We start from the raw sequence: 19,932 nt of genomic DNA, 5'->3' as shown, positions 1-19,932 counted from the left end.
GTAAGCAAGTAGTTTTTAAAGTGAGGTGTAACGTGGGGGTATGCAAGAGAAATCAGACTCCTGAAAGGGGTACAGTTGTCTGGAAAGGTTGAGAACCACTGGGATAGCGTAAGTGACTTGATCAAGGTTCCATAGGAGAGTCCCTGTGTAGTGCCCTATCCACTAGGACATCTTTCCTAACCTAGAAACGGCAACCAAGATCAGAACCCCACTGTGCTAAGCACTGTACAAACACAGTGATAGGGTCCCTGCCCCAAATAACAAATTATCCCTATTTTGATAGGAAACAAACAGATTCTGCATTGCACCTTCCTGTGGAATAAGACCAGGAGAGCAGGCTTTTCATAGTTTTTAAGCTTAGTTTCCACTCTTTCCCTGTAATTGCCTTTTCTACATTATAGAAGAATAAGGTCCAAAAGAATGCTGAGTTTCTAGGTCTTCCCCCCTCACATAATGTCAATCACTTAAAATTACTTTAGGTGGTGATTAAATCCACAAAAGGATCCCTTTATATGAGATGTATCAAAAAGTAATACCTGCCTTCCTAGTTGAAAAAGCCTTGTGCCAGGGCAAGGTGAATTATAGTTAAAATATAATCAGTTTTTAACTCTGAATTTCCTAACTTCAAATAAAGCTCTACAATTTTAATATGTTGTATTGAATCTATTTAGATAGTGAAAGCAGTTGTGGGCATGTCTTTAGTTTACAGGAAACCCACTCATGTGTAACGCTGTTTTCAAGAGATAATGTTGTGGTTTTCTACATCACTGTACAGAGGCAGTAAAAAAGAACCTTCTATAATAGAATATTTTCAGTACAGGATAAAACTGTATTCTTTATTGTGATAATTATTCTATGATAATTTTCCCCTATTTTCAGTACTATTTATTTTCTTGTTCTCTACCTCCTGAATTTCTCTGGGACCTAGCCAGAGCTCTAGGCACTACTATAATACTATTTGGTATCAAGTGAGCTCCAGTTCATGCATCTCCACTAATTTCAATTGTGACAATATAGCAAGAGGACTCAAGTGGCCAGGTCCCAAATCATTTAGGGCTTTATGGGCTAAGACCAACACCTTGAAGTCCACCCTTAAATTTAATGGAAGTCAGTGCAACTCTGAGCACTGGTAGTGTGAACTCCTTACAGGACATACTACTCAGCAAGAAAGCAGCTGCATTAGTCTGATCTTCTGAATTGTCCCAGTATGTAGCCCCTCATACAACATATTACAGAAACCTAATCTCGAAACGAATACATGAAAGATTTACATTGGTCACTCATCAAGCCAGACATAGGAGAACATGGCCAGATATGGTCACAGCTGCTATCTGACCTTCTAAAAAGTAGACACGCGTCTAAGAAAACTCCAAGATTGTAAATCTGAGTCAGAAATGGTGGATATGCTCCCTCAACTACAGGTACAGATTTAAAAATTTTATTAAAGCTAATGTTAAAAAAATTATAAAATACTTAGGTTGAGAAAAGAGTGTCTGTACATCTGGGTATAGTGCTTAGATTATCCACAAATACAAAGTTTATTTTTAAAAGTCATATGATACATAGAGTACATAATCAGCAATAACCCAAATTTAGATGAATAGATTTAACAATACAGTTTAGATATTAAAATCCAAATACCCGGGTACACCACTCATGAAAAGTCGTACAGCGATTTGGTTGTGGAAAGCAAAGTATATCAATGAGTGGAGATTGTCCCTCAGTAATGGAGAATTAAGTTGGTTGTCCATTTGCTACACTTTCAAGCTCCTCCAGTTGGTGCTCCCGACATCACTTCAGTCTTATCTGGATTTAGCCTCTGCCAGCTCACCATCATCCACACTCCAATTTCATAAAACACTGGAATACTTGTTCCTCTTTACCATCCAGGTCTGTTGTAACCCAAGTGTGGAGCTGGGTTTCATCAACATACTGAATACACTGCAGCCCGGGTGTGCAAGTCACTTCCTGTATAGCACCAGGATACAACACTTGAAAAGTTCAGTATGCAGACATTGAGGAGATTCCATCACCAGTTTTACTATTACTTTTTTTTATATTAATGTAGCAACTGAAGGCCCCAATCAGGACTGGGTCCCCTTTATACTAGACAACGCACAGACTAAATTGGACAGTATCTTCCGCAATTTAATTTACGACAGGAAACAATGATGGCTATAAGAAACAATAGGGAAAAGGGAAGGACAGGGTAGTGGCTTCAGGGACTAGTATGGGGAAGGCAACCCACAGGTGAGTAGCAGCATGGAAGAAACCATACATTGCTTGTAGAAGAAGCAAGCAAAGAAGTGACAAGCCCTGGCACCATTGGCAGAATGAGAGGGGCGGCTGATGCAATAAGTTAAGAGAATAAATGGGTTGGGGATAGGGTGGAGAGGTTATGAATTCCCTTAAAAAAAAAAAAAAAAAAAAAGACTGGACAAGGAGCTTGTATTCAATGTAGTCAGTGGAGGGATTTCCAGTAGGGTGAAGTGGTGAGAGCAATAGCCTACAAGATGATTGCTGCAGCGTTCTGAATGGAAACTAGGGAAGCAAAGTAGTTGTTTACAATGCTAGAGAAGAAGTTGCAGTAACCAAAATGGGAGATCAGGGTCTGGATTAGTTTTTAATTGTGTTGTCCAAGATAAAAAGGTATGATCTTAGAAGTGTTATGACAGAGGAAGTGGCAAGACTTGAATACAGTCTAGATGTGAGTGTCTAGAAAGAGGGCAGAATCAAACAGGACACGCAGGGTGTGCATATTAACACTTCAGAAGATGGTGGTGCCATCGATGGTTAGGGAGAAGCTTGTGAAGGAAAAAGAAGAGCCCAGTTTTGACCACGTTAAGTCTAAGTTGAAGGCAAACCATCTTAGCCATTCTGCCTCTCACTCAGTCACCACCCACCCATAAACCATGGTAAACTATGAGAGAGGCTACTTCGAAGCCACTATAATCAGAGGAGATCAGAATAATGTTACACAATTCTCCCAAACCACTGATGGACTGTTCCAACAGCTCAACTGTCTTCCTCTGAGCTGTCTGGAATCTCATGTTTCATCAACCTCCAAGAGTTTAAATGTATACAAAACAATAAGTGGTATACATTAGCTTTTATATCCTGTCTCATGATAGAAGATCAAGGGAGCATTCACCGGAACTTAAAAGCAGCAAATTCAGAATTGATAAAAAAAATTATTTTCACACAACACATAACGAGACTGTGGAATTCAATACCAGAGGATATCAGTGAGGCCAAGAATTTAGCAAGATTCATACAGAGACTGAACATTTATATGGGCAACAAGAATACCCAGAGTTATAATAGTAACTGCTAACACCAAAACAAGTTTTTGAAGGGATACAAGGACAAGTTATCCCATATCCACCTACAGCACAGTTTCTTGTGCACACCTTCCCCTGAGTCTTCTGCTGCTGGTCACTGTTAGAAAGAGAATATTGATCCAGTATGGCCATTCTTAAGGCCTCATTTATCTACATGATAAAGTTGCATCAGTTTAACTTAAATTGTTTTTTAAACTGATTTTGTTAAACCATGGAACCCTATGTGAACTCTTATTTCAGTTTAGCTTAATCAGATTCCTTCAAGTTTATATTTGTTTTCTATTTGAACCCATGCTTGCTTGCTTGCATGGCTAGAGGCACAGGTTAAAGCTCAAACTGTGCCTTAGCTCAGGCTGCAACCCATTTGCGGTGAGGATGCAGGCAAGATCACTCAAGTGCTCATAGTGCTCCAATGTCCTTTCCACAATTCCCTCTCCCTCCCGCCCCCTAAGGGGCAGACAAGCTTTCCAGCAATTGACATAACTGACTGGGGAAAAAATCCCAGAGCATTTCAGCACAAAGAACCACGCACACAGGCACACACTGATGAGGGTAGACACAGTGAAGGCAAATAAATGGGGAAGGGCTTTGCCGCAGGAACACTTGTACTCAGGCTGGACGAACCCAAGTGCTCAGACCTATATCTTAATCACCCAGGTTAAGCATAGACATACCCTTACTAATATCCTATCTGTGACATTACCAGCTATAATGGCACTTCTTGCTCTCACCTCACAACACTAAGCACCGCATCCTTATAAGCCAGTTTAAAACAATTGGACCACATGTGGCATTCTAGTTTGTGACTCTTGCTCTAGTCTAAGTACATGGCTTAGAGACAAGCTTAACACTGTGGCCCTGTCCACATCAGGCAGCCAAAACAGTGTTCTACACCAATATAACTGTAGGAGTTTACACAGGTCTCATAGCCATCTTCTCAAGTATATCAATTTTAAACATGGCTCTACCTGGAAACAGCAGGAACTACTAACTATTTCTGTTCAAAACAACATTGGTAGATACCATGCACGTGTAGTTTCAGCTACATGACACTGAAATTTGTAAATATATCAGACAAGTACTCGTACTAATCCACCCCCACTGCATGGATGTACCTATGGCATAATTTTACTTTCATTCTTCCTTCCAAACCTATTCCACCCATCACAATTTGGAGGACAGGACAAATTATCTACAAACTAAAACATTGTTTTATTCCTTTTATAGCATATCTAGCACACAAAAGCATATGTCCTTGTATTTGTTTTAGAAGCATACGGAGAAGGCTCCTGTTAATTATTTCACCACTAGGTTTGCAGAGATTATATGTCTGATATAAATTTAGTCAAAGAACTTCCTGTTATACCAAGCAGATAAAAGTTATTGAAGCCAGAGACCAACCATGTTTCTATTTACAATACTGTACTTTTGGCACAAAAACAGTCCTTAGTTTATCACTAAATCAAAGTTCAATCACAAGTAATAAGTATTGGTCAACATCTCCAAGATAATTACACTTCTATCTTCTCTGTACTATAGGGCTTGTCTAGACTGGAAGTGTTACCAGTATAAGGTAGGATAGAATTTAAAGTATTATAGTTATACTGGTATTACTCCTTATGTGGACACACTTATTGCAGTATAAAAAAAGTGTACACAGAAATTATTCTGGTATAACTCCCACAGTTTAACGATACTAGTATAGCTTTCAACGTAGACAAGCCCAAAGTTTTCAAAACATGTCTGTAGGAGAGCTTGCTTTTTCCTTAACAGATTGGAACAAAATGATAGTTTTAAAAGTTTTATCCTGAAATTATTAGTCATATTTATCAAGTAGCATTATGTTACCCAACAGCATTTATCAAGGCAGTAATACAAAGAAAAATGAATAAGGTTTTAATTACAGGATCAAATTCTGCCCTCAGATACATGTGTGTAATTCCTATTAAAGTTAACAGGAGTTGCCAGTGGCCTGCACAACTCGTAAAGCGGCGAGGGCCATATTACTCCAAAGAAAACAGCTGAGGGCCGAAACCCCCCCAGCGACACCTGCCCCGCGGAAACAAACCCTCCTTCCCCAGCGCCGCCCCACCGAAACAGCAGTATTGAACCTCGGTAATTTGTTATAGCGGGCCCCTAAGGTAGTATAATTAAGGTAAAAGAAAAATGTCTTTTTGCTAGAAGTAGAATAAGATCTTCCCCCCAATTTGTAATCAATTGCCCTGTTGAATGAATGAGGTGTGAATGAGGAAGGCGTGGAAGGCAGGCACCTCCAGACAGCTGCAACCCTTGGAGAGGGCAAGGCCAGCTCTAGGATTTTTGCTGCCCCAAGCAAAAAAAATTTTGGCCACCCCCCCTTTTTTTTCGTGCCCCCGCCCCAACTCCACCTCTTCCAAACCCCTTCCCCAAATCCCCAGCCCCGCCTCCTCCCCCGGCATGCCGCATTTCCCCCCCCCATTGCTTCCTGTGGGCCCCCCGTGACCTCCCAGCCTAGCTCACCTCCGCTCCACCTGCTCCCCCAGGTGTGCCGCCGCTCCGCTTCTCCCCCTTCCCTCTCAGGCGAGGGAGAAGCAGAGCAGCGACGCGTTCAGGGGAGCAGGCGGAGCGGAGGTGAGCTAGGGTGGGGGGGTGCAAGAAGTAACGGGGGGCGTAGAGGAACTGCTCCCCGCTCCACCTCATCTCCGCTCCACCACTGCCGCCTCCCCTGAGCGCCCGCCGCTCGGCTTCTCCTCCCTCCCTCCCAGCCTTGCTGCGCGAAATAGCGGTTTCACGCGCGGCAAGCCTGGGAGGGAGGGGGGAGAAGCGGAGCGGTGGCGGCGCGCTCAGGGGAGCGGGCGGAGCGGAGGCGAGCTGGGGCACTTTTTCCCCATGCCCCGGAGTCGCCGCCTATGATGGCCGGCGCCAGAATGCCGCCCCTAGAAATCTGCCACCCCAAGCACCTGCTTGTTTTGCTGGCCCTGGGAGAGGGGATGGGAGCCAGAGCAGATCAGTAGAACAGATCAGCCACCGATTTGCCGCTCACCTCCTCAGCCCCCCACCCCTCCGGCTCGCCTACTTCCCCCCCCGCCACTGCCCGCCCGCTCGCCTCCTCAGCCCCCCTTCCCCCCCCACCGGCTCACCTGCCCCCCTGCCACTGCCCATCCGCTTGCCTCCTCAGCCCCCCATCCCCCCCCGGCTCGCCTACTCACTCCCCGCCACTGCCCGCCCGCTCATTCAGCCCCCCTCCCTCACCCGCCGCTTGCCTACTCACCCCCCCCCCCCCCCCCGCGGGCCGCACAGTCAGCCCACGCGGGCCGCATGCGGCCCCCGGGCCGCATGTTGTGCAGGCCCACTGAAGGCAAAGTTTGGCCTATAAACAGAATTTATTTTCTGTTTTAGTTTTCTCTAAGTATTAGACCTTCTAATTCACTAAACAAACCTGTTAAAACTATTGTAGCTTAATTGCTAATATACCAACCAGCAGACAAAATTTGGTGATGAATCCAGGTCACGTGCCACCTGAGGCATATTGCGCATACACTAAGAAGACTATTCATATATCAGCATTCTGTCCATGAAGCTGAAAGATTTGTCTCCTGACAACATTGTTATTACACTCTATTATTACAACATTTCACATGTTTACATTACACACATAATTATACATTTTGTTTCCTGATATTTAGATACATTTATAAATTTAGGTATCTGCACAACAGAAACACTGTTAAAAGGAAGCTTATGTTAAGCAAAACAGACAGCTTCTGTAAAAGGAACAGGAGTACTTGTGGCACCGTAGAGACTAACAAATTTATTAGAGAAGATTTGCTCCCAAGTGATACAAAAAGTCAGTGAGACTTAGGATCCTAGTGTCAGTTATGAAAATGGAACTTAAAATGTTCAAGAGTGCCAAAGTCCTATTGACTCTTCATAGTGTTCAGACTCCTAAGTCACTTAGGCACTTTTGAACATTTTACTCTAAATAGATATATGGGGAATTTCAATATGATTAGATACTGTAGTGTTTAGACTGAATTTGCTTTTAAGATCACTTAGTTTTGGCCTTGAAATACTGCATCTAACTTTGGGGGGGAGGAGAGTGTGGCAGTTGGGAGTATTTTCCCCAGTACAGTTTATAGCGATACATCAGTAAGGCAGACTTGCCTGTGAGAAAGAAGTGTGTGATTAGTGTCAGTTGCATACAGAGAATAAAAAAAAGAAAAAAAGTGCTTGAACCAGCCTTTTTTATAACTTCCTGAAGTGTCTATATTCAAGGCCCTGAATAATCTACAGTACGGTCTGCACCTAAATTTTGTGGGAGAGCCCTATTTTCTATCACACATTTCAACACAAGACACTGGAATTTCTGCAGCAGCTTCAGATAAATTCATAAAACTGTGTTTTTACTTTAATAAAAAAGGGAATACTGTACTGATTGGATTATTCATTTAATAATTATAGTCAATGTATTTTACTCTGCTCCTAGATACTCCATACACCTTTTTTATAGCAGCAAGCCTAACTGAACATATGCACATTAGCAAATGCTTCTGCAGAAAACATCAGTAGCAAAACACCTATGCTAACATTTAAATCATCATGAGGTTTCACAAGTCACAATCCCACTGAAATAAACAGGGGTAGTTAAGATCTTTCAAAGCTATTGTTTCAGGATGTTTAAGGCCATGTCTACACTAGAGACGTTACAGAGGCACAGCTTTATCCATGCATCTGCCCTCTTGTAAAACCTCCTGTGTAGGTGCTCTATGCTGACAGGAGAGAGCTTTCCCATCGATATAATTAAATCGCCTCTAACGAGCGGCAGTAGCTATCAGAGCCAGAGCATCTTCCGCCAACATATCACTGTCCACACTGGAGCTTCTGTCAGTGTAACTTATGTCAGTCAGGTGTGTTTTTTCACACCCCTGAGCAACATAAGTTATACCGACAAAAGTGCTAGTGTAGACATAGCCTCAGACTCAGGCTATGTTTTCACTAGAAACACTGCAGCTGTACTGCTGTAGTGCTTCAGTGTAGACCCTAACTACAGCGACAGGACAACCCCTCCCATCACTGTAGTTAATCCACCTCCCCAAGACGTGGTAGCTAGTGCTAGGGTTAGGGTTATCCTCTATATGCAACTATCACACACTTCTTTCTCAAAAGCAAGTCAATAAGCCAGCCAGGGGTTAGGTTGGCTTACTATGACACTCAGGGGTGTGGATTTTTCACAATTCTGAGCAGCACAATTGGGTTGACCTAAATTTTAAGTGTAAACCTGGTCTCAGGAAACCACCACAAGATTAACACTTGGATATTTGAAAGGGTGAGCTTAAGGACTGGAAAGATGGCTATGTCTACGCTTACAATGTTTCAGTAGCACCGCTGCAGCTGCACTGCTGTAGATCTTCAGGCCTGGTCTACACTACAGGGTTAGATTGACGTAAACTGCCTTGCGTTAACATAGCTGTGGAAGTGTCTTCACTTAAATTTGGATCCCACCAATGTAAGTGCCTCTCTACGCTGATTTAGTAACACCACCTCCCTGAGTGGTTCAGAGTCATGGTTGATGTAATTAGGTTGACGCAGTGACAGTGTAGGCACTGCATTGCTTACGTTGACTGTTATTGACTTTCAGGAGCCATCCCACAATGCCCCACACTGACAAATACAAGCGCTCCTGGTGAGGATGTGCACTGACAAACACAAAGAGCCATGTATGTGCACGCACAAGCAATTTAATAACTGCATTGGCTGTATGCCGACATAAGTTAGGTCCACATAATTTTGTAGTGTAGACATGGCCTCAGTGTAATCACTTACTACTGTGACAGAAGGGGTTCTCCCCTTACTGTGGGTAATCCATCTTCTCCCTGAGAGGCAGAAGCTAGATCAGGGGTTCTCAAACTGGGGTCGGGACCCCTCAGGGGGTCACGAGGTTATTACATGGGGGGGTCGCAAGCTGTCAGCCTCCATCCCAAACCTTGCTTTGCCTCCAGCATTTATAATGGTGTTAAATATATTAAAAAAGTGTATTTAATTTATATGGGGGGGTTACACACAGAGGCTTGCTATGTGAAAGGGGTCACCAGTACAAAAGTTTGAGAACCACGGAGCTAGGTAAATGGAAGAATTCATCTCTCAGGGGCAGAGGTAACACAGAACTGTTGAGAGGTGGGGGGGGGGACGGAGGGGAAGGGGCACAATTTAAAGGTTCAGGGAGCACAGGACCAGCTCAAGCATCGCCTTTCAGCTCCACCTCCCTCAGCCAAGGCAGCTGATTTCACTGGATCCTGGGGCCACAGGAGTGGGGAACACATGCCTGCGGCAGGAAATGCACAGCAACCAAGTTTCTCTCATGCCCTTGCAGACACCGTTGTGGAAGCAGAGAAAGAACTGTCATGCATTGCAATCCCCTTCCTGTCAGTTCTTTCTCTGCTTCCACACCTCCCTGGGGGGAGGCATGCAGACAATGCCTCTAACTTGGGCTGAGCACAGGGAACCTGCTCCCAGTGCCTTTCCCTGCAACCCACCCACCCCACAAACACACTCCTGTGCCCAGCACAGGGCTGCCATGCTCTCCCTGCCACACCAGGGTTACCTGCCACGCAGGCCCCCACCACCACCTCCCCAGCCAGGCTCTCACAGGCAGCTGCCATGGGCAGCAACCTAGAGTGGCCACCCTCACCTGGCAGGAGAAGTGCTCCGTCCCACCTCCTGCGCTCCCTGCCTGGGCACTAGGGAGAAGGGCCAAGCGAGCCGGAAACATGCTGGGGAGGGACAGGAGGGTGCAGCGTGAGAAGGACAGAGAACAGCAAGGCCGGAAGCGGTCCTCTGAGCTATGGTGAAGGGCTGGGAGCTGGAGGGGGAGCAGCACTGGGTGCATCTGGTCCCCATAGCGTTTCATGCAGCACCTGGCCATTGCAGCCATGGGCTCTTCGTGGGGCTATAGGGTCAGTTCACTCTGAGCCCTGCAAGGGCAGCTCAGTGCTCGTAGAAATCTCGAGGAGTAGGGACACATGACCCTGCATCACCTCTGCTCAGGGTGTGGATTTTTCACACCCCTAAGAGAGACAGCTATCCAGATGTAACTTTTCAGTGTAGACCAGCCTATGTTTTGTTTTAAATCAAAGCTTAGATTCTGGAGCAAGGGATGGATTCTATGGCAAATTATGTACCTTAAAAAAAAAAAAAAAAAATCACAGGGCCTTCACAACGGTCAAAGTTAGAGGTTAACAAAAAACAAACAAACAAACAAAAAACCGCTATGTCCTTATCATAAGTACATAAGTTATCATGTGTAAGAACCTGAAGAGCATATGCTTCATTCCTGTATGGAATTTTTAGGCTATTTAATAATGAGGGTCTGAACTAGGCTACACAGGTGAAGAGCTAATGTATTAAACTTACCCCCAAAAGATAAGAGGTTAAATTTAACTAAGGCAACCAAGTTGTTGCCAGTATTACTGTCAACAAAGTGAAACACCTGAGACCTAATTATGTACTATTCTGCATTTTATATACTCATTTTACCTGTGAGAAGTAAAGTACTCCACCATCTTTCTCATTCCCATCATCTAGGGATGGGAGCTCTTCCCATGGAACTTGCTAACCATGGACCTCACTAGTAGGAGCCCTGTCCATTTTTCATATCTGTCTCTAGCTAGGAAGAGTCATTTTAAATATTTCAAGCCCTGGTTTAGTCAAGTCTACAGAAGACTGTGAGGAACTTCAAAAATAACTGAGCAGTGCTATGACAGATTAAATTTGATGTACCCAAGTGCAAGCTCATGCACATTAGAAAGAATAACCTGAAGTACGCAAATAATGATGGATTCTAAACTAATTATACTGACTCAGGAAAGAGACCTAGGCAGCACTGTGGACAGCTCAATGAAAACAGTTGCTCAAAATGCAGCAGCAGTGAAAAAAGCAAAGATGTTGGACTGTATTAGGAGGACTGCACTACTGATATTATAATGACACTGTCTAAATCAATTGTTTACTTTCACCTTGATTACTGTGCTCAGATTTTATCACTCCATTTCAAAAGGGATATAGCAAAAATAGAAAAATTAGAGGCATGAAACTACTTCCCTCTGAGGTAATACTGGAAAGATTGCCTGTTAGAAAGCATGCGTTTTTCTCACTGCCACGGATATGGGGAGAAGGGAGAAGGCTGGTATCTGGGGCTGATTGGTGTTTTTTGTTTTGTTGATGTTCTGGTTAATTATTCTCTTTGGGCTACGGTGAAGAAAGGCCACTGGATAGGTCATGCTTGTTAGGTTTAGTATTGATTTCTAGTATTTCAGTTATGTCCAAAATGACTAGTCCCTAGATAACTATTAGAAATATTGAGAGATGACAACTAAGAGACAAGATAGATGTATATAAAATAATGAATGGTATAGAGAAGCTCAGTCTGATAATTTTACTGACTGCACAGCTATCAAAGAGGAAAAATACAACAGATGTTAAAATCAAATGAAAAGAGCGTTTTACACAAAGAATAACCTGTGATGCTCACTAACATAAGACATTGAGAGAAACAGACTACCGGGTTTAAAATAATAGCCATTTATATGAACATTCAAAATTACACTAGGTAGATTAAAAACACAGGCAATATTATCCTTCTTGCTTCAGGATATAAGCCAACCATTACATGCCCCTGGTTAGAGAAACTTATGGGAAATTTACATCTTCCTTTGAAGCACCAGTTAGTGGCCCCTACTGAAATCAGGATACCAGACTAGAGAGACCAGTATAGCAACTACAATATTCCTGTGATGAATCCAGAGTAAAAGCTGCAAGAAGGTTTCTAACTCCAACCCTTTTTGTTCCGCGGGGTTCATAACGTTCTAAAACTTTTCACTTTTCAAGCTGACATTTTCTAGGTATGGCCTCTAGCCCAAGAAAATTAAATTTGAAAATTTAAGCAGAAAATCTTCAGCTATTTTTGAATGGAGAAGAAAAAATGCTTCCTATTACTAAAAAAGGAGAATGTGCTCAGGTTCTGCAGTCTACTGGATAGAGGCTGAAACTTGGAATGCAGAGAGCTTTCTTTGTTAATTATCTTTGAGTGCTCTAGAATTTTTTTTTTTTGGGGGGGTGGGGGACGACTAGTCATGAACTTTTGAAAAATCATTTACTGTACATGTTCAGGTCATCTGAACAAATTTTTCACCAAGCATAGGAAGTGCACAGATAAGGAGGGCTGCATGTGTGCATGACTAATTTAAATGTACTGAACGCACATATGGACTCAGTCCCTGTAGAACGTGTAAGGAGAAACAGGATTAGGAAGAGCTAGTATATACTTAAAGTGCCTGGGAGGGAGCCGTGCTCATATGCACCAGCAGAACCTGTGGAGGCAAGGGTTCCCTTCTGCAGTCCTCCTAAGTGGAGTGGGACAAAGCTGCCTGTGATGTTCAACTAACTAGTTCTGTATAATGGAATTTATACACATTGTCAAATTTTTGCAAGCCAGCAGAGCTTCAAAATCCTGAATAGTTAAGTTTCTCTTGCTTTCCCTTTTTTCTATCCTCTTGCTCAAAAAGTCCTATGTAATTCCACATAAAAGCTGTTCTAAAAGAACATTAAGGTTGCAGAATTAAGCATACACAAGTCAGGAAAGTTCAACCTTAACTCTTCCTTCCTTTATGTATACATTACAATAATCTCTGACTGTATAGTAAGTGTATACTAACTGTATGCCAGAAGCTACATGCCATTTACATGAAAAATGAAGCAGTAGTAACATACTACATTTGAAGTTTACAAGAATACAGTGTTTTTGCATATATAGGCCACCTTAATTTTCACTGCCGTAATTACCTCATCCCTTCAGGCTGTACAGCTGGTTGATAAGCCATACTATTAGTGCTGACAATTATCAAAATATACACCTCAGAAGTTTATGAGATATCTAAATCAAAAGTGTACCAACGATGATGGCAGTAAGCTTAGAGTATAAACAGTTACAATGTGCTATGCATGTAACTAAGACTGTAAGAAGAAATTTAAGTTGGAGAAACAACAATCATAATGTATTCACACAAACTGACAAAGTAAAGTTAAGTTTAATGCACATTTTGTCATCTGTGCACTTAACCCTGCAATACTAAAGTTCTCAACATAGGTTTTGGGTTTTTTTGTTTGTTTTGTATTATTTGTTTTGTAGAATTAAACCAAGGAAAGCCTTGCAGTTGATATAAAAGGACAAGACAGTTGAAGCCACTTAGTTTAAAGTACAATACTGATCCTTATAGCATGGTCCAGTGCCAACTCAGGTAAGTGTCCCTAATGGTCTTTCAGAACAGATAACAACTAGCATCCTCCCATAGTAAATCATCAATACAATAAACCCCAAGTATAAAAATTGTCACACAACGGCAAAACAGACATCCTAATTGCCTGAAATTCCAAAAACCAGGTAAAACATTTGTACATTTCTACATACAATCCCCCCAAAAATTAGTTTAGAGGCCACAGAATCCATTAGTGCACAGGTCAGCCATTAGGTGTTGTAATTTACATGGAGTCTCCCAACAAGAACAAGCTACTAGGCAACTCCACCAAAACAGAAATGAGTTCCTGATTTTTAAGCATTTGGGGGGGGGGGAAAAAAGAGTCCTGTTACACTAAAACTGATAAGAAAAAAGAAAAAAAAAATCAATGCATGCTATTTTCACTCAATTTCTCAACAAAATTATTTCGAACTTGTCAAAATTACATTTGCCAGCTTTTAAAATAAAACCCTCTGAATTAGAGTACAAGAATAGCTTCTGACCAATCACACTAACAGGGGAGCAGTTTTAAAAGCAATTTACTTGAGTAGAAACCATACAAGAAAGATCTCAAAGTTAATTTCAATGTTGACAGAGGAAAACAGAATCTTAAAGTGACACAACCCTCCCAAGCATTGCTATAGATGTGTTATTTACCAAATAAAAGGCCATAACTTCGTTTTTGTTGATAGACTTAGAGAACCAATGACACGTTAAAGAGAACTTAGAAAAACTTGTTTCTCAAACTCTTAGAATGCATTTTCAAATATATCTGTTCTTTCTTATTCTAAATGTGAAGCAATAATCCTGTTTGGAGCAGATTTCATAAACATCAGGTTTAAAAAAGAGCAAGTGTCCTAAAATGAAAGAGACAAAACAATTTATATATAAAATGTAAGCTTTACAGAAATTGTTTCTGAACAGAATTTTCTTTGAAGTATTCTAGGAGGTATCAGGGCACCCTAAACATTGTAATTTAAAAGTTTAGAGATTACATTTGCTACATCTTTTATTACAAATTACTCAAAATATAAAGATTCATTAGTTTAACGAACAGCACTATATTCTCTTGGCTTGCCCTGACCTTCTAGAATGCAGAATTTAAAGATCATGCAATCAACTTTAAAAAAAAAAAAAAAAAAAAAAAAAAAGACAGGATTTTCTTATGGTGTTCTAGAAACTTTCATTTTTGAGTAACGTTTTTGCAAGAAAACTAAGTAGTAAAGCACCAGGCTTTGTACTCTCAAATGAAGTGTCACAGCCAAGTTGTGAATCCAAGACAAACACTTTGGGAATGAGGACAGAAAGAGAAGCCCCTCATCAAGATACCTTCTCTAATCCCTTTTCAAAGAACATTTAGATGAAAGCTAGGATTGGAACAAACAAATTTTGTCTCTCTACCAAAATCCCTTTTAAGCACAATCCCGCCCCATATAACAGCCTGTTAGAATTAAGTTGCCACATTTAGTACCAATAAAAGAAGTAGCAAGGCACAGGATCCAATTTTTTTTTTTTTTTTTTTAATGCTGGGTCCAGGAGGGGACTGGAGATTTAACAGCAAACCCTATGGCAAATGAATGACTGGATTGGCAAAAGGGACTAGAGATCCTAATGGCAAGATCTGAATGGACTATGGAGATCAGTTTGGTGATGGAATCTGAATAAAGAGGTGGCTACTTGTGTGCATATATTGCAGCAGCAATGTCTGATAACTCTGACAGCAGTGAGGTTTAAGTGCACAGTATTTAAGTGGTGACAGACAGACATACGGGCAGTTCTATGGACACCTCTCAACTCTGATCCAGCTGTATGTGTAGTGAGCACTCAAACCATACACTAACTAGCTCAATGGGGTGAATGTAACCCCAGCATGCATTCATTTAAAAAAATAGCAAGATAGCACAGAGAACTGTGATGGAGGTGTGTCAAATAGGAAGTGGATAGAGTAGTCCTGGCAGCAATGGCAGATTCTGATCCATGACCTTTGAACGTCTATTGAGGGTGAATGAGATGAACCTGACAGCAGTAGTGGGATGCAAGCAGAGGCCCCAGTGTGCATAAGTGGGAGGGTGCAAATAATAGCACTGGTGTCGGTAGTAGCAGGGCACAAACACAGGTGCATAGCAAAAGCAGAATCTTGAGTTCGATGATGATGCTACACACAGCATAATCAGTTTCCCCAGTATGTCTAACAGCAGGCCTGAGCTCCAAGGGTTAAAAGAAAGAAAAGCACAGCTCCCACTCCCTTGCTAAAAGAGAGCTTCTTTTCATCTCACTGATTGAGAAAGCCCTGCCCCCTAGATCTTCACCCTCCTTCTCTGCTAGGAGATGAAATTTAGAGCTAGGTGCAATTTATTTTGTTAAACTTCCCCCCCACCTCCCTACCACAAATGCAGATCTGAGTTGACCGAAACATTTAGTGAATTTGTATCAGTTTTGCCATACTGTTTGTCCAAAAAAAGGAAAAAAAGTTTCAGAAGTGTCACAATAGAACATTTTGCTTTTTTAGACTAGATTCATAAGGGGGCTTATGAGCCAGTCACAAAACTGAAGTGAAGGTGCCACCCTTATATTCAGTAGCCTAGTGCTTCGGGTATTCATCTGGGATGTGGGAGACCCAGGTTTGAATTCCCACTCTGGAGCAGGGACATCAACTCAGGTCTCCCCCTTCCCAAGGGAGTACCCCAACCACCAGGTTATTAACTATTCTGGGGTGGATCTGTTTCAATCTCTCCTGCTGAAGCTGTTCCATTTTGTATTAGTAACTAAATATTCACTGGCCCAGAGAGAGAGAGTGAGACTGACCCTATAGCCTGGTGGTTAGGGCACACATTTGGGAAGGAGAACACCTGGGCTCCAGTCCCTGCTCTGATCAATATTTACTCTTCTTTGTTACTTGCTGGTTACAAACTTGTTTGGGGACATGAACTTGTTTTGGATAAATTTCTTCTCTAGTCCCCGTTCACTTCTCCTTGACGGGTTCCAGCACCACAGAAAGATTATTCATCACCACATGATACAGTAGGACAACACCCACCAAAACTGGTGAATTCCTCCTAACTTTCGCCACTCCAGAACAGCAAACCCAACTGCCATAGCAGTAGTGGCAGGGCTTCATGCTAATGTTATAAACCCGATCGGAGCTTCAAAACCCTGAATGGCAATGCCAGCATGTCTAATGGTTGTGCCCTCAGTAGTGACCACAGCATGTCTAATATTGGCAGCAGTGCAGCTCCAAGTAGTGAGTGTGTGCAACAATGATCCTGATGGGACATAGGACAGCCATGGCAAGCTCCCGGGCAGTGACCCCAGCACATATAGTACTGGCAGCAGGGTGTATTGGAATTAGCAGGGTCCTGACTGGTGACACCAGTACATTGGGGGGGCAGCAACAGGACATCCTAGTCCATGCAATGACGACCACGGTGGTTACAACGGCCCCGCTGTTGCCATGCCCTGTGCCCCCAGCAAGTCCAGTGGCCTCTCTGGCTGGTGTAAAAGGTCCTGAGCAGGGTCAGCAACGGGGCACTGTCTTGTCACCCCAGTGTCTGCGTGCGAAGCTCTAGGGTGAAAGAGACGAGCAGGCCCCCCGAGTTCCTGCGGCTGCTTTGCAGCCAGGCAGCCCCTCCCCGCACCCGCAGGCTTCCCGCACGGCCTACACCCGAAGCCTTCCCTACCTCCGGGGACAGCCCCTACCGCGGCAAAGAGAGGAAGGGACCCCTGCCCACAAAGAGGCCTCAGGATACGCACGCTCGCTCGATCCCTCCCTGAGGAGGAGGGGACGGCGGCGGCGGCCTGACCCCTCCTTCCCCGCCCGCTTCTACAGCACACAGCCGGGCCGCGCGGCCATTCCGAGAGACTCCATAAGGCCCGGCCGGGGGTGGGGAGCCGACGCGCGCTCTGGGGCTCGCGAGTGCTTCGCGCCCCCCTTCCCCCAGTGCTGGGCGGTTGGCACCTCGCGCGCTCTCCCCAGACAGTCCCCACAGCCCCGGCTCGCGGGGGACTCGCGCTGCGTCTCGCGCTGCCAGAGTGGCTCACGCACCAACGGTCCCACGCGTTCAAACCCAGCTCGAGCCGGGGAGTAGCGGGTGGCTGGGGACTCACCGGGTCCAGGGGAGGTGGAGGAGGAGGAAGCGGCGGCGGCAGCTGCTGCTCCTGGATACATGTCTCCGTGTGAGGAGGCGGCGGCGCCTCTCTGCAGGGCAGGCGGTTCCTACTTCAGCAGCGGCTCTGGGGAGCTAGCCCGAGCCCCGGCTGCACTGACTCTCAGGGAAGGGAGGAGGGCCGACTCCGAGCCGGGAAACCAGGTTACTCAGCGGCACTGGGCTAGGAGGAGCCGGGTGGTCACGGGGGAGGCGGAGGCTCCTCCCTCCGGCTTTTCTCGTCCCTCCCTCTACTGGCGGGAAGCGGGGACAGCCACCTCAGCGTCCCGGATCTGCAGCCCCCAGAGCAGAGCGACTGAACTTCCCCGCCTCCCTGAGGCGGCGGCCCACCGGCCTTCCCTCTGTGCGGGCTGGAGGGACAATGACACGTCCCCGCTGACACTGGCATCCCCCTTCCCCACTACCAAAGGGGCCCATCCGATCATGTCGTCTGAGCCCAAAGATTTTCATTCGCTGGAAGTCTTTCCGTCCTTAAGAAAAGAAACCATTGTGTGCACTAGGACAAAGAACAGGAGACGGTTCATAAGCCTGGGGTCACCCGTGGAGTATTGTCCTGCCTACTTGGCAGCTTTTCTTCAGGAAAAGGGCCTCTCTCCTTACTTCTGCTGGGTCACTCTAAAATGGTTGACTGATGCTCTTGCCTTTAGGGCAGGATTGGAGGAAGCTCCTTAGGCAGCTGAGAGGGAATTCCCTCTGCTGAGGTAAGCCCAGTTGTGGGAAACCCTTGGCCAATAGGGAGAAGGCCAGGACATAGTTCACCCTTGCCTACTTTTAGGATTCCTCAACAGAGGAACTCACCACCCCTGGAGATTTGACTTTCTCAGACCCCACATATAAAGCAGGCAGATCCCATCCCCGCATTTGTTTCACATGGAGAGGAGAAGAGACTACACGATTCATAGATTCTAGGACTGGAAGGGACCTCGAGAGGTCATCGAGACCAGTCCCCACGATAACAGTCTTCAAATACATAAAAAGTTGTTATAAAAGAGCAGGGTGATGCATTGTTTTTGGTAACAGGAGAGAATTATAAATAGTCACATTGCAGATTATCAATATTAATCAGTCATGTCAATCTTAGTCTATGGTCACTTTCTGCAGTGCATTTCTTTCTCTATATAAAAATTTATATTGTACATTTAATAAAGCAACAAAATCCTAAAGTAGAGCATTAAGAAGAACAGGATACAATATATACTGCATAGAAGCAAGAATTAAGTTCAAGCTGTTAACTACTTTGACATGTAATTGCATGTTAGTTCTTAGCCTGGTGCATGTCCTGGTTTCCTGGTTCTTACCCACGAAAGCTTATGCTCCCAATACTTCTGTTAGTCTTAAAGGTGCCACAGGACCCTCTGTTGCTTTTTACAGATTCAGACTAACACGGCTACCCCTCTGATACTTGATACCTGGTTCCATTGTTCAGCATATTGGAAAAATTGGTTATGTGGAAGAATAGACTCACTGATGGAGCACCTCTTTGTGACCAGGTGTGGTGTAGCACCTCCCTCCACAACTGGCATGCCCTGCCATCAGCACTCTGGTTACTCATCTCTTCCTGTGACTCAGCCCTCCATCCAGGTCACAATTTAAGTCCATCCCTTTTGGGTGTAACAGAGTTCAATAAATAAAAATTCAAATATCACAGAAGGTCAGCTCTAGGCTCTGTCCTTATCCCCTTATATCAGGGAGGCTTCGTGCTCACTTCTCTGGGTTCCAGTCCAGGGTCTCTGTAGCTAGGAGACAATATCTGTCTATATCAGACCCACCTCTGCTACATCCCTGGGCTTCTGGCTACATGAGCCTGTCAGCAGGGCCTTTCCATAGCCCCTCTAAGATCACCTTTCTCTCAGGGGCTGGACTCATAGGATTCTCCCTAGAATCCCACAACAAAATCCCAAACAGGAAGTACTAACTTAAGCCAACTTCTGCCCTTGCCAGGCTTGATTTTTTTTTACCCCTCTTCTGCTTCATTTCCCCTGCCTTGCTCCTTAAAAGAACACTTCCTGAAATACCAGATCCTGCTCCTTTGTCAGAGCTTCCCACCAGAGACTGCTCCACTCCAGGGGCTGTTTCATGTCTCCTCTGGCCTCTTACCATAGAATCATAGAATATTAGGGTTGGAGGAGACCTCAGGAGGTCATCTAGTCCAATCCCCTG

At 44.2% G+C, this 19,932-nt stretch overlaps 1 protein-coding gene across 1 annotated transcript in view; it reads right to left on the bottom strand.

Moving 5' to 3' along the window:
* Positions 1 to 17,912, bottom strand: part of AGO2 (argonaute RISC catalytic component 2) — a 110,159-nt gene extending 92,247 nt beyond the window's left edge. Inside the window, exon 1 of the mRNA XM_065397615.1 lies at positions 17,714 to 17,912. Coding sequence (XP_065253687.1) covers positions 17,714 to 17,774 — 61 coding nt within the window. The 5' untranslated portion in view covers positions 17,775 to 17,912. The remainder of the gene's footprint in view (positions 1 to 17,713) is intronic.
* Between the last annotated feature and the right edge of the window lie 2,020 nt (positions 17,913 to 19,932).

Source organism: Emys orbicularis, chromosome 2 (assembly GCF_028017835.1).
Source record: "Emys orbicularis isolate rEmyOrb1 chromosome 2, rEmyOrb1.hap1, whole genome shotgun sequence".
In the NCBI taxonomy this organism is placed as follows: Eukaryota; Metazoa; Chordata; order Testudines; family Emydidae; genus Emys; species Emys orbicularis.
This window is presented reverse-complemented; position numbering and strand designations above follow the sequence as displayed.